The sequence below is a fragment of the Telopea speciosissima genome, chromosome 10 (assembly GCF_018873765.1).
Source record: "Telopea speciosissima isolate NSW1024214 ecotype Mountain lineage chromosome 10, Tspe_v1, whole genome shotgun sequence".
NCBI classification, from domain to species: Eukaryota; Viridiplantae; Streptophyta; class Magnoliopsida; order Proteales; family Proteaceae; genus Telopea; species Telopea speciosissima.
In genome coordinates, this window is record NC_057925.1 from 46,760,120 (window position 1) to 46,774,740 (window position 14,621).

General features: G+C 38.5%; 1 protein-coding gene across 1 annotated transcript; it reads left to right on the plus strand.

Moving 5' to 3' along the window:
• Positions 1-919: 919 nt before the first annotated feature.
• Positions 920-6,052, plus strand: LOC122642874 (TBC1 domain family member 2A-like). The gene is made up of 7 exons (XM_043836479.1): positions 920-1,770; positions 4,558-4,674; positions 4,771-4,949; positions 5,059-5,152; positions 5,275-5,352; positions 5,511-5,612; positions 5,696-6,052. The coding sequence occupies exons 1-7, from the start codon at positions 1,282-1,284 to the stop codon at positions 5,828-5,830; spliced, it is 1,194 nt and encodes a 397-aa protein (XP_043692414.1). The 5' UTR covers positions 920-1,281; the 3' UTR covers positions 5,831-6,052.
• The last annotated feature ends 8,569 nt before the right edge of the window (positions 6,053-14,621 follow it).

Consider the following 14,621-nt stretch of genomic DNA (forward strand, 5'->3'; position numbering starts at 1 on the left):
CAAACTTACACCGCTAACCCAGGTAGAGTCCTTTTACCCTTTGATAAGGTGACAATGTCAAAAAACCTATGGTTACACAAAACTAAGACCATTTTTTAATAAAAAAGAAAGAGAAAAAAAAAAAAAATCTAAAGAAAAAAACTCGAACGTGCGAGCTGATCCTTCGCTTGTTTTGCCCGAATAGGACTAACAATTCTTTTGTTTTCTTCCCCCTAAATAATAGGGCTAACAATTCGGATAAGAACATGGGATTACAACTTAACAATGATTTTCGTTGTCTATTATATTTACTAATTTACCCCTCTCCTATTCAAAAAGAAAAACTTATTATAATACCCAAAATATCCTGATCAGCACTTAGGTTTTGGAGTTGTAAAATGAGGACATTTCAGTAAATTCATCTAAATTCTAACACGTGCTATATTTACCTACTCCTCTACACTCCCAAACCATCATCATCAATCATCAAAAAACATCTTCTTCAACCTTTCTTTTCTCTTTCTCTGTATAGTCTATACTGTAATTAGGTATATGAAGTAGAACAGTGACTCCACCACAAAATTAAAAAGCCTCTCTTATTATTTTCTGACCTTCAAGACCTCAACTCCAAACAAGAATATCCCCATCAAAATTCCACCTCAAACCAACTAGTTTCCTGTCGTTGCTCTTCTTTTCCATGCTCTAACTGCAAAAATTTCTGTTTTCTCTCTCTCTCTCTCTCTCTATTTTCATGGCTTCTAAAAATGCGGGTTTTTCTTAAACTTTCTTATCCCATAATACCCATCTCCAGAATCCCTTTTTTTTTCTACATTTTTTCCCGTTTTCTTTTTGGGAATTTTTTTTTTGTTCAATCTGTAATGGCCTCGGGCTTTAGTTTATTTTTCTGTTAGTTCAATTTTTAAATCTTTTTTTTTTTTCGATCCTTTCAGATTTTCTTCACCGAAATCCTACTTTTCCAAGAGATGTCTTTGAGGGGAAGGAAAGGTCTATTTTTTATTTGAATTGCATTCCTCAAAAGGGTCTTCGATGGCTTTAGTAATTGTGAGTTCCTGGTGATCCATTCTCCCCATGAATATTCTCTCAGACCCATTTCGAAAAACCAATTTTTTTCTCTGTAATTTTTCAGATTTCGAACCTTCGGACTTGAGAAAGAAATAGTATCATCATGACTTCTGCAATGTGGGATTTTACCGATCTATAATAAGCGGCACCTACCCATTACAATCTTCTCATCCTCTTCTATTTTGCTTCGTTTTGGTTTATTCTCCAAAATCTAGAGAAATGTATGGAACCCATACGACAAGGGACATCTCCCATGAATTTCAGCAGCAAATGCCATATTGGAAACCCAGCATCCACACCAGAAGAGCAAACATCATTGTCAAATTCCAAGATCTTTATGGGTTTACTGTAGAAGGGAATGTCGACGATGTGAACGTTTTGAACGAGGTAAGAGAGAAGGTGAGACAGCAAGGCCGTGTATGGTGGGCTTTGGAGGCAAGCAAAGGCGCAAATTGGTATTTGCAGCCTCAGATTTCTTCCAATACCGAAGGCATTGCTGTGTCCTCCCTTAAGTTATCGGTACTCACCAATACAATTGCCTTGAAGAAGCTCATAAGGAAGGGAATCCCACCTGTTCTACGACCTAAGGTCTGGTTTTCTGTGTCTGGTGCGGCCAAAAAACGATCGACAGTGCCTGAAAGCTATTACGAAGATTTGACCAATGCTGTTGATGGGAAAGTCACACCTGCTACACGGCAGATCGATCAAGTAAGTTATTAGCTTTCCCTTTTTTATTGAAATTGTAAGTCATTTAGAGAGTTGCTTTCTTAGTACTGGTTAGCATATTCTGATTCTACGCTCTCTGTTTCCTGTGATTTTATATTTTTTTTGGGTGATCTTTGTAAGTTGTGAATTTTTCTTCTTTGTAATATTTAAGGACGATCCGCTTTTAGTTCTGCACTTTCCAACAGAACCCATTTGATAATTTTTCCAATGGCATGGCTTAATAATCTAAAGAATCCCATGAAATGTCTTGTAATTCTCAAAATACTTTGTTTCAGAAACACTATGCAGCTGCATCTGAGTGGTTGAAGGTGAATGGTGAAAATATAGACTGATTGAGCCTGCTTCATGATTGCTGATAATGAATCTAAATTTCTATATGGCCGTTCTATGATAAATTTAAACCATACAAGCTGTAAATATTGTGTCCTAAACATGGCTTGTTCGGGTGGGGATAAAAATTTTAAATTATACGCTATTCCAATTCTGAATTTTTGCCATAATTTTGATCAGTTCAAGGTAGGTGGGCTTTCATCCTCATGTTGGATTACAAGATGAAATTTGAAGTAATTCTCAGTTTGTTAAATATATGGCTTTATTGCACAAAAGAAAAAAAAAAAAAAAGTGAGCAACGTTGTTTTATGTAATTAATGTTGGTTCCTGAGATCAAGAACAAATCTCTTGTAGTTTTGAAGCTCTATATTTTGAAAAGGGTTAATCTGTTTGTAACCGAGTTATTTACAACAGATTTTGTAACCGCTTTTTTCTACCTTTGGCTTCCTCTTTTGAGCAATTTGGAATCAGGGATTGGGGAGAGGGGTAATTTTATTTTTGACTTAGTTCAGTTGATTCATGAGGCTTGGCTTGGATAAATGACTCAACTTGTGCCAAAGCCACTTCGTTATCTTCTACCTTTTGAAAACAGTATCAACCACAGGAGATCATTGCCGGAAATTACGTTTTTTACCGAATACTCATGAAGCCATAAACTGCAACCGTCAAACCATGAAATCCCCACCATGGGCAATGATTTTCAGATCTTCAATTTTGCCTTCAATCTGAGCAACGGTCCTTGCTCCCACTGTGCAGTCTCATCTAAAGCGGCACCATTGGCAACTTTAGCCTTCGAATTCCCATGTTTGGGCAGACAACCAGAACAAGCAATCTCCAACCTGTTAATATGGAACCCCTTGTTGCATCTATAAACCATGTTTTCACACCGTAAGGCTGCATTTGAGCTCCGGTGCTCTGCATATTAAACCCCAACTCAAAAATCAAATCTGGGTTTTCGCATCCAAAAGCCATTGCCCCATCTAATGATTTCAATGCTTCAAACTGAGCTTGCTCTTTCAAACAAAGACCCCCACCCTTTAAATGCTTATCCACCACTTGAGCACTCGCAATGGCCCCGTTATGTATACTCCACTCCATCGGTAGCGAGAACAGATATCGGAGAGGAAAAATCCATTCCTTTGCTTCTATCGATTTGAGATGATGAATGCAATCAGAATGTAATTCCAAGGGAATGGATTACCAAAAATAAAAGAAAAAGAATAAGGCTGTGGACCACTGCAAAGGCAGCGATTTCCTCAGTTGTTACTCTTGCCATCATGAACTGCAAGAACAGTTCACATTGAGATTGTAGATATCCCAGTATACAGCATAAAGACAATTAAAAATTATAATTGGTAGATTGATTAGGCTGTATTTTTTCTGGGTAGAAGGGGAGAGGAAACAGAGGAGAAAGACTAGAAGAGGCGGCTAAAATTTATAGGGGATGATCACGAGTAGAGAGAGGGCGGATGTCCCAGTGGCTACCGGGAACTGGAAGAGCTGTATTACTTCCGCTTCTTTACCACTGACCGAGTGCTGACCGACGAGTACCCACAAAGGAGAGAGGTTCTGGGTTCTTCTGACCAATTCGTTTGCCCCTTTAGAACAATGAGTGGATCAAGGAAGGTATTTGATCAATTTTGAAGCTACCAATTGCAGCAGCTGAAGGAATCGATCATGTAGTACAGGTCATATTTTCTTCTGGTCAGCATGAGCTCGAGAAGGAAGCAAAGACTGAGGGAGGTGTTGAAAGGCTCGGGGTGATGAATCTGGGGGCCTTGTCCGGCTTATCCATTTCCGCTGCTGTGGAAGATAGTTGGTCGAATGAACAGGGTGATGAAATAGCCGCCAAAGTCGGAGCAAAGGAGTTGCAAAGAGGGGATGTATTAGGCTAATGTGTAGAGTTGGGAATTTGTATGTTTAGATCCTTTAATAGCTGACATGTCATTGTATAAAGGGCAAGAATGTCTGGTTACAAAGCAGATGCACCCTTTTGAAAATGCCATATATTTTATGTTGTCATCATATGCTTTAGATGTTAAATCTAATTTTATCTTTTAATTCTTTAAGATTGCTGTAAATTACTGGTCTGCATTAGATTTTTTTTTGGTAATTGCATTAGATACTTATATTATGCAAAAATCTATGGATTTGAATTTACTGTATATCTGTCATGACATGGATGCAGGGTAAAATTAGAATCCAGGTGTTGTATTAAATTTAGTTAAAATATATTCATCCATAAATATGTTTAAAATGATAATACAAGTATTGAACCTGTTGGTATCACACACTGTCATGGGCATGGGATATCCAAGATGGCACAATTTCGAAAAATGAAGCTTCTTTGTTACATCAGATCTTGTTGATATAGATCGTGCCTTGTGATGTCATGCACTTTCCTTTCCTTATTTTGATTCGTTCTATGATGATATACAGGATCTACCACGAACTTTCCCTGGTCATCCATGGTTAGACACTCCAGAGGGTCATGCAGCTTTGCGACGTGTTCTTGTTGGCTATTCTTTCCGGGATTCTTGTGTTGGATACTGTCAGGTAGGGTTATTTCTTGGATGCTGATCTTGATTCTTAGAATAGTTCCCCTCCCTCTCTCTAATCATGTGATTAAGGCTTGAATTTTCCTTGGTGCAGGGTTTAAACTATGTAGCAGCATTGTTGTTGCTAGTGATGAAAACCGAAGAAGATGCATTCTGGACGCTTGCTGTCCTTTTGGAAAATGTCTTAGTGAATGACTGCTACACTGATAATTTGTCAGGATGCCATGTTGAGCAAAGGGTTTTCAAAGACTTGCTAGCTAAGAAGTGCCCAAGGTATTTCTCACCTCTTCTTTAATCCCTTCTCTCTTTGCTGGGCCTATGACAGTTCACTTTGTTTTACTGTGCTCGGGACTATTTTGAAATTATCTACATCTATATGCAGGATAGCTGCACATTTGGATGCTTTGGGTTTTGATGTCTCCCTTGTCACCACAGAGTGGTTCCTATGTCTCTTCTCTAAGAGCTTGCCTTCAGAGGTCAAGAAATTTTCATCTGTTTTGTTCTCCTTTCCGTCTTTTTTGTCTCTCATAAACACATAATATTTGTTCTTGCTTCTTCTTTGACTTATTATTTCCTTTCTGGTGGATTCAATTTTCAGACAACCATGCGAGTGTGGGATGTCCTTTTCAATGAAGGGGCAAAAGTTTTATTTCATGTCGCCTTGGCTATATTCAAGGTACACACACCTCAGTTTGGCCTTGTTGCTTGTTCTTCCATGTTATTTATGTCGTTTTTTCCTATACATAGTGCCATTTAGGAATTACACCCCCAACATGTTCAGAACCACAAAGATAAGTTGTTCTGAAGATGTGCTGTATGTGCTGATGATTGCAGATGAAGGAAGAAGAGTTGTTAATGACCCATCAAGTTGGTGATGTAATCAGTATCCTTCAGAGAACAACCCATCATCTCTTTGATCCTGATGACTTGTTGACAGTAAGTCAATTTCTTTTTGAAACCCTGGACATGAATAAACCAGTTTGGATTAGTGAGTGAACCAGTTGAATGATTTCTTGCAGGTGGCTTTTGATAAGATTGGTTCCATGACAACCAACACTATAACAAAGCAAAGGAAAAAGCAAGAACCAGCAGTCATGGCAGCACTCGACCAAAGATTAAGACGGCTAAATTCTCTAAAGATGGATGACAAATAACTGGTTTTGGTAACAAGTTGATCACAGAATGTGTCATAGCCAGCACCCAGTTTAGGCCTGGTGTTCCTTCTAGAGATAGGATTGTTTTATGGAAAGCTTCCAAAAGTGGGGGTAGCCTGTTTACAGATATGTTTTCAGGCTGTAATATGGGTAAATGTATGTACATTTCAGTTGTGATAAAATATACAATCACACTGCAACTCAGGTCAGGGCTTTGGTGGATATCTCTCTGACCTGTAGTTTTTTTCTGTTTTAAACATGTAAGAAGCTACAGTTTATTCCTCCAGTGATGCCCAAACACCCACCAACCCCCCCCCCCCCTCCCCAGCTGGTTAGTGACCAAATCTTTCTCATAGGAGTGGTGCCTCTGCGCTCCAATCCTTTAAATTCAAATGTTTGAGAGTGTTTTGAAAATAATTAAAAAAGAAATAAAAAAACCACTCTATCAGTAAGAGTATGCTCAAATTAAATGAAATTTGTACTTAATAAACATTGAAGGTGCTTTCTCTGTTTCCCATCCTTTTTTTTTTATAATTCAATAAAGCTTAGAGCCCATTTATATATACAGACATGCTTTGAAGTCACTCTCAACTTATTATTTTATGGGGGGGGGAGAGAATTCTCTGTGGGGGAGTGTAACTTCCCTGGTCTCTCTCCTTCCATGTGAAATGACCCATATGGACAGAGGAGAGAGACAGAGAAGGAGCACTCCCCCACAGGGAACATTATCCCTTATTTTATTCTGTGTTTGCTTAGAGCCCATTTCTTGTGTTTTTGCTCCTAAACCTGCTCTACTCTTGTTTTGTGTTTTGGGCACTTAGCTTGAGGGTTATAGATATCGGTATCAGTATCAGTGGTTGTATCGGTCACTGTCAATATCGATATTATACATATCTGCATGGGATATAATCTGAAAAAGGAACCAATTTTTGACTGGAACACCAGATCCTTATCGGTATCAATTGTTATGTATTGGTCGATACGTCAGTACAATACTGATACTTAGAACCATACTTAGCCCCACACCCTGCATTTCTCCCCACCTTAGAAAAAATGAAATCCCTTGTCCATTCTTTTTGTTGTAAGAAAATAAATTCATTAAACAACTGCAAACGTAAATTTGCTACATTGTAAGTAATGCATTCATTCAGCTTCCTAATCCTATCTTGTGATGCGAGATTACGTGCTACACTAATAGCTAATCTGTCCATCTTCTTAATACAAAACGAGTTCAGAGTTTTAACAAAGGAGTGCATATCAAAGAGAGTAGCAGAAAGCTCCCGCAACCATGAATGAGCCACTAGATCTGTCAGCCATTGTACCATTTCTTTGGAGTATGTCCAGAGTTCAAGGTTATTGAAACCAAGTGATGATGCTTTTGATGTTCCTTCTTGTATTCCTCTCACTTTGGCTTCTTGGGTTGTTTCTGTAGTATCAGAATTCATAGTAGACAGAGAGAAATGATTGTTAGAGATGATAATAGCTGCCCACCCGACTTCGTTTGTGGATAGATCGAAACTATTGTATGTGATGATGATGGGGTGGTTGGTGTGGGGAGGTTGAGGTAAAAGTCAGGGGTGGATTTAGGTGACGGAGACGGTGAAGGTTGCTCAACTGGATATGGGAGGATCTGAAGGTCTTCATTTACTTACCTGGTAAAGGAGGTGATAGGGATTGGATTTAATGTTCTTGAAGATCAGGTTATTTCTCATGATCCAAATGAAGTAGGATGTGATAGAGAAGGTGATCAAATTGCGACATTGATTAGATTTTGTAAAATTTGAGTTGATGATAAAACCCTTGATCAAATTTGAGAGGCCATTACTGTGGAGAAATTCAGTTCGAAGGCCAAGGGAACCAGCAAACCAGTTAATTGGAGAATTTGCATACAAGGAAGAGGTGTCATTCATTTTCCAATTTAGATTTGCAGAATCTGCATTGATCATCAGTATCGATGATATGTTTGAGTTTGGAGAGGTAGGGAAGGACATCCTTAAGGATCTTTCAAAGGAAGAGCTTGAATTTTGGGTTTGAGTTTCCAAATGGTTTTTCAAAGCAAAATATCATTATTGGACTAATGATTGGAATTAGAGACACTTAGTTGGTATGCCACAGCTTTGGTGATGTGAATTCCAGATTTGGTGATGGATATGAAGATTTGATGCGGATGTGACCAATGGGATCCTTGTAATTGCATCTACTACCTCCTTAGGGAAGATAGAGGAGATTAAATTCTGGTTCCATTATCTGTTATGTATCAAATCTACAACATTGGAATAGAAAGTGTGCATCATCACCAATGGAGGGATGCAAAAATCTTGGAAATTGGGCAACCATGGCTCAGTCTAGATATTGATGGAAAATCCATCACCTACCCTCCAACAAATGATGTTGTTAATGTCAAGGAAAGTTGCCTTAAGACTGTTCTAGAACCATGAGCCTCTACTCTACTGGGTAGATTTGTCAATGATTAATTTTGAATGGATGTACTTAGCTTAGATCATACGAACCCAAATGTAGTTCAGTTAAGTGAGAAAAGACTGCAAGCAAGTTTGAGGAGAAGAGCTCTATGAATAGAGCTAGCTTTGCCTTAACCCTAACCCTCCATGAGATTTTTGTTTGCAAATAGAGGACCATGAAATAAGATTAAGGCTTTTCTTGGATTCTTGATTCCCTTACCAAAAATTTGCCTGAATGGAATCCAAACGGTAGGGGTGACACTGAGTACTGATTTGAATAGAACAGTTCTGCCCGCTTGAGAGGGGAGGTTACTTTCCAGTCAGATAATCGATTTCGTACACAATCAACAAGCAGGTTAAGGAGAGAGCATTTGGACCTAGTAGGAAAAGGAAAGCGTTGGGTATTTGGATGTACAGTCCATCTCCTTAAATCCTAGGATCCATTAGATAGCTTGTTTGGCAGTCTGGGAGGTGTTGGGGCTGAAGAAGAAGTCTCCTGAAATTTTTTTTATGTTGTTCAGGGAGGTCTTCAAGAAGACATAAGATGGATTTTAGAGTTATGACATCTTCAGTTGTGACTTGGCAAAAGAGCACGCTATCATTACCGAAAAGAAGATAGATAATTTTAATGGTAGAGCGGGATATTTTGATCCCTTTGAATTGATTGAGGTTTCGGTAAGTTTTTAGGAAACAGACATTCCCTAGTCAAAATGAAAATGTAAGGGGTGAGGAAGCAGCCTTGATGAATGCCCTTAGAGGGTTCAATCAAATCAAAGGAGTTATCATTGAGTTTGATTGAAAAGGAATAAGCAAAGAGTTTACAAATAATCTTACACCAAGTTTGGTTGAAGCTAAGAAACTCGAAAATATCCCTAATGAACCCCCATTTCAATCTATTGTAGGCTTTGGACATGTCAAATTTGAAAACAAGAAAGCCTACCTTTCTTTTTTTCTTTTTCTTTCAAGAAATGGAAAATCTCATGGGCAATGATGACATTGTCAAAGATTTGATGACCATGAACAAAAGCAGCTTGAAATGGGGGGATGAAATTGCTGAGGAGAAGTTTCAACCTGCTAGCAAGGGTTTTTTGCAATAATTTTATAAGACACATTGCATAAACTTATGGGTCAAAATTCATCCACAGGGTAGACATTATCCTTTTTGGGGATAACAGGTAGAAGAGTATGGTAAATGCCAAATGATAAATGGATGGACTCAAAGAACATCCCAACAAAGTTCAGGACATCAGGTTTTATGACATTCCAATCGTGATGGTAAAAGATAGCTGGTAAGCCATCCATTCCGGGTGATTTATAGGCATCAATACTAAAAACAATGTTTTTTATCTCTTCCTCGAAGGGGCAAGGAGGAAGAAATGACATTATTATCCTCATTAGAGAGGATATGGGGAAAAGACTTTCAACAAAATTGGGATCGAGAGGCCGAGATGTAGTGAACAGGGTATGAAAATAATTTGCAAATAATGATGCAATCATGGTGAACGAAAATCACTTGTCCAATTTCATTCCCTTTAGTTTAGTTATTATGAAAGGCTTCCAACTAAGGATCCAGTTTCCCTTCAACCATGGTGAAGGCAAATCCCTTGATTGTGAGTCATTTCGATAGTGGGATAGGCATCATTATGAAGGGAACGGTGCTTTCAAGTTCGTCTAATGGAATAATGTGAGGGCAGAGTAATTAAGATTGTCAGATCGAGGTGTTTCCTCCACCTACAGTGGAAGAAAACTTTCTCCTTAAACTAACTAGTGCAAAGTTTTCATGAGAGAAGAAAATGATAATAATACTAATCCTTCTATTGTTTTTGCATGCTTAAATGAGTGATGAGAAATTTTAATTAATGAAAAATTGTTTTAAATAAATTCTCATTGTATTTTAGTGGAGTTGACTTGCGTGTACACATGCATGGATATACACGAGATGCATGCCAATAAAAATGAGGTATTTGATTAAAGGTCAAGAGATCGCTACCTGGTTGCATGGCCCCTGCACTAGTACGGGGCCATGAGCCCATGCAAGGACATCAACATGGATGGATTTTTTATTTTGCGGGGGGCAAGTGGTATTTGCGTGTTACTGTGTTAAGGCGCAAGAGCCACGCAACCAAGCAACATTCTTTTTCCCTTAATGAAATAAGTCTCTGAAATTTGACACATGGCTAATATAGACTAAGTATGGGAGCAACCACTATGTTAAAACATTAAGGTGATAGTGTGAAAACAACTCATATTATTTAAGCACGACTCCTTCAGTCATGTGGGGCCTACTTCAAATCTATCACTTCTACAATAGGTGTAGTAGGTATAGTCACTACCTCAAATAATCCTTCAAAGGGTGCAAACTTGACTTTGTCTATCTTCTGATACCAAGTATGGGCTCAACTACTGTGCTAAAATTTTAAGGTGATAGCGAGGGTGCAAGTCATATTTTATACCTTGGTTTTTTATATAAATTAGGGGAACGAGAAAAAAGTACGTAATACAACTGCCGAAGATATCACGTGTTTTGTAAAGTAGCGTGTACCTTTGTATAAAAGGACGGTGGCACCACACATTATTTTTCTACGAGATTATGCATGTCACATGTCTTTTTTTTATGAGTTTTAAATCCATGCCTGTTGTCGACATGCTTTCTTATTTATTTTACATTCTCCCACTTGAAGACTAATTTTAAATAGTCTTCATAACTCTGATTTTCTCAATCGTCACCCATCATTAAGTAAACCACAAGGTCAATAGACGTTCTACACTATGAAGTCAAATTGAAACTCGTACTGAAAATCATATGTTTGAATTGTACCGAATAAAGTGTAATCAGTATAAATCAAACCGAATCTAAACCATACTAAACCCTACAATCACGTGTCTTTACTGAGTTGTGTAAAATTCTTTACTATAGATTTCTTTGATTTTTTTTTTTCTTTCGTGAAAACACCCCTCAAAAAGGAAGAAATTTATTTGGTTTCATTAACCAAAAGGGGATGTACAAGAGGTTGGGGGGGGGGGAGGATGACCTCCACAATCCACGATGAGGATAGTTCACACCTATTTAAAAATAGAATGGGTGGCAACATTCACCAATCTTTTCACATGTCTAAATAGACAAACTTCAAAGCAAGTTTGTAGAATTAAAATTTCACCAACAATGGTGAAAATCTTAGTAGGTGGTCGAACCATGGCGTTTGCAATGCATTCGATCAAGGTGTAACAATTTAAATGGACAATGATACTCTTCAGACTAGCATGAAAATCTAACTGAAGAGCTAACCCGATAGCAAGGGCTTTCTCATCAAGAGCAGATCGAACTAGGGAACAGGTGGTCAGTAGCCACTAAGACAAGCTTCCCATCATCAAATAGAACCAAACAACCAAGCTCCATAGCCCTTGGTCTGGAGGGGGGGGGGGGGAGGGGATCTGAATAATATGAAGCTAAAGGGCCAAAAGGACCGAAAATCGGATCCAAGATTTCACCCACAGTACTGTTCACCAAAGAGATCCAAGCTTTGAAGGAGGGAAATGAAATAAGGAAAGCCCTAGCTTTTCTTTGCTCCAAATTCTCAAACAATAGTAGCATGAGTTGCAAAGAATTTGCTTTGTTCAGTTGTATATAAATGGTTGAAAGATACCAGTTTTGACATTGTGAGACTGTATCTTCATGAGGTTGTAATTTCCTATCGAATTTTATGTGTTTCAACAGATTATTTTCACTTAAACCGGATTTGAATCGAATTAGCGAGACCCTGTACGAACCAAATGAAATCGAATAAAACGGACTGATTATACATATTATAGCCTAAACTAAATTGATTGGGTTGGTGATGTGCCACGTTGGCCTCATCTAACGTCTCTTTCAGTTACCCCGTATAGGGAGGAATGTGGAGAGATTTTTTGGGACGATTTCTAATAGATAGGAATTCTGTTAATCTCTAACGGAAATATAGAGTCTATAAATAATAGACTTTGAAAACCATCTCTATCACTTACAGTGGAGCCCCAAAAATCCCTAAAGAACTAATTTGTCTCATGAGTCTGCTATTGCCTTCTTCGTTTTACATGTTTTTTTGACTCTAATGGAGAATCATCCTGCTAGTGACGATCAATCATCATACTCCCAGCAACCCAATATTGGTATCAGAGCGCGCCGGTCCTAGTCAGGGATGTATTAGCAACTTAGAACCTATGCCTTTTAATTGCAATGGGATTCCATACGTGGGAATCTATAAAATATAGTGATTTTTGGCATTGGAATCTATAAAATAAGGAATAAAAAGTAAAAATTATTTTTCTGACTATGTCATTGGACCATAAGATCGATGAGACTCACAAAATCTGAGATTGGTGTTTTCAATAATTGAATAGTGGCATTCTTGTTAATTGATTGCCTTGAGTACTAATAGTGATCTTCTTCTTCTCTGTCTCTTTTTTTTTTAGGGATTTTTAGTTATTATATTGCTAAAAGAATACTAACTGATCTTGTGGAGCGCGTAGCTCTTGCACCTGGACACGCAAAATGACAACCACACCCTCATGGATTTCCACCTTTTTCATGTGGGTGTGATTGTCATTTCGCATAGCCTTGTGTCTAGGCAAAGGAGCCACGAGCCACATGCGACCAGGTAGCCTCTCTTTCCCTTATTATTTTTATAAATTTTATAGAGGATTGTCAAATTAATTAAGGGGATTAGAGCTCACAGCTCTTTAGCCACTGTAAACTAAATAGTAGCCAAGTGGTACTTCAAAATGATGCTGATATTTTGTTGACAAAAAAATATAGGGTATATTAATTTAATTAAAAATTAGGAAAAATGACTACTGCCTGGTCACATGGATCTTGCACTCAGACACAGGAGCATGCAAAATTACCATCCTACTCTCTCCCCCTAAAATCAAAATTCTCATCCATGTTTATGTCCTTGCAGACACTCTCCTTAGCCACCACACTGGTGCAAGGACCACGTGACTAGATTGCGATCTCTTGCCCAAAAAAACATATTACGGGGCATTGACAAATATATCATTATTCAGGAATGGAAGAATCTTTTTCCAATGAATTAATTTGAAGGATTGACATCGAGAGCAAGAGGTACTGGTGCCAAAGGCCCATAGTAAGCCCCATTCCAAATTATGGGGGACTTGGAGGATCCGGGATAATGAGTCACAAGACTCACAACTTTGCACTTTTCTAGAAACTGCACATATATGCAGCATTATTAGTACATACTAGATCAGCTTTTGGGTTAACTGGGGTGGATGAGATGGCCCATTTGGTTGAAACCAAAGGCGGTTCACCATTAATGTTTGTGGATTGGATGGATGGAAAACCACAATGAGTCATGTTTGGATGAGTTCGTTATCACTATTTCAAAAATCAGAATCAGATATGCGAAATGGTATACCAGGTTGAGTCATGTATTGATGAGTTCCCTATCACTGTTTCAAAAATCAAATCGGCCGAATTTGATAATTGGACCAGCCTAATCCTGGTTTTGGATGTTTAGAGCATCCTATTCTAGGGTTTTTAGGACCAATTCTGGTAGATTCCAATTGGCAAAGACGGATTCAACACCCAATTTCGAGTTTAAAATTCTTGTTCCCAATAATGTGAGAGAGAGGGAACAAGGTTTAAAATTTTGGAATCAGGTATAGGTTAAAGTTTCCATCGATTTCAATTCAACTTGCCCCAAAATAAATCGAGAATCGATTGAAATCACCATGACTCAGATTAACTCGTGCACACTCGATATAAGTACAATTGGGTTTAAGATTGAAATCGGCCTATTCCATTGATTAATAATATGGAGAGGAAGGCTCGTCATGCTGCTAGATTTATCTCCCTTTCTGAATGCCCCTTGAGAAGGTTTAATTTCTCCAATTGGTGGTGATTTTTTTGGAAATTAAATTACATCCCAAATTTAAACTTTTTTGGGGGGGGGGGGGGGGCATGTCTTACATGCAGGAATCCCAGCTAAAGCTATCCTCTCCAAATGGATCTCGATCGAACCACATTATGTTTTTCGTGGTTCTTGTGCAGATACAATTTGGCATCTCTTCCTCTCTTGTGAATGGTCTAAGCGTCTTTGGACTGCAAGTCCTGTGGGATTGAGAACTGAATGTTTCGTTCACTCCTCGTCACTGCAACTGCGCCCTTTAAGGTGATCAGAGGTACCATTCTCTCATCTCTCTCTAGCTCTCTCTCGTTCTCTCTCCCTCTCTCGCTCTCGCTTCCTCTCTCATTCTCTCTGTCTCTCTATGTCTCACTCTCTCCCTCTCGCTCTCTCTATCTCTCTCCCTCTCGCTTTCTCTTCCTTTCGCTC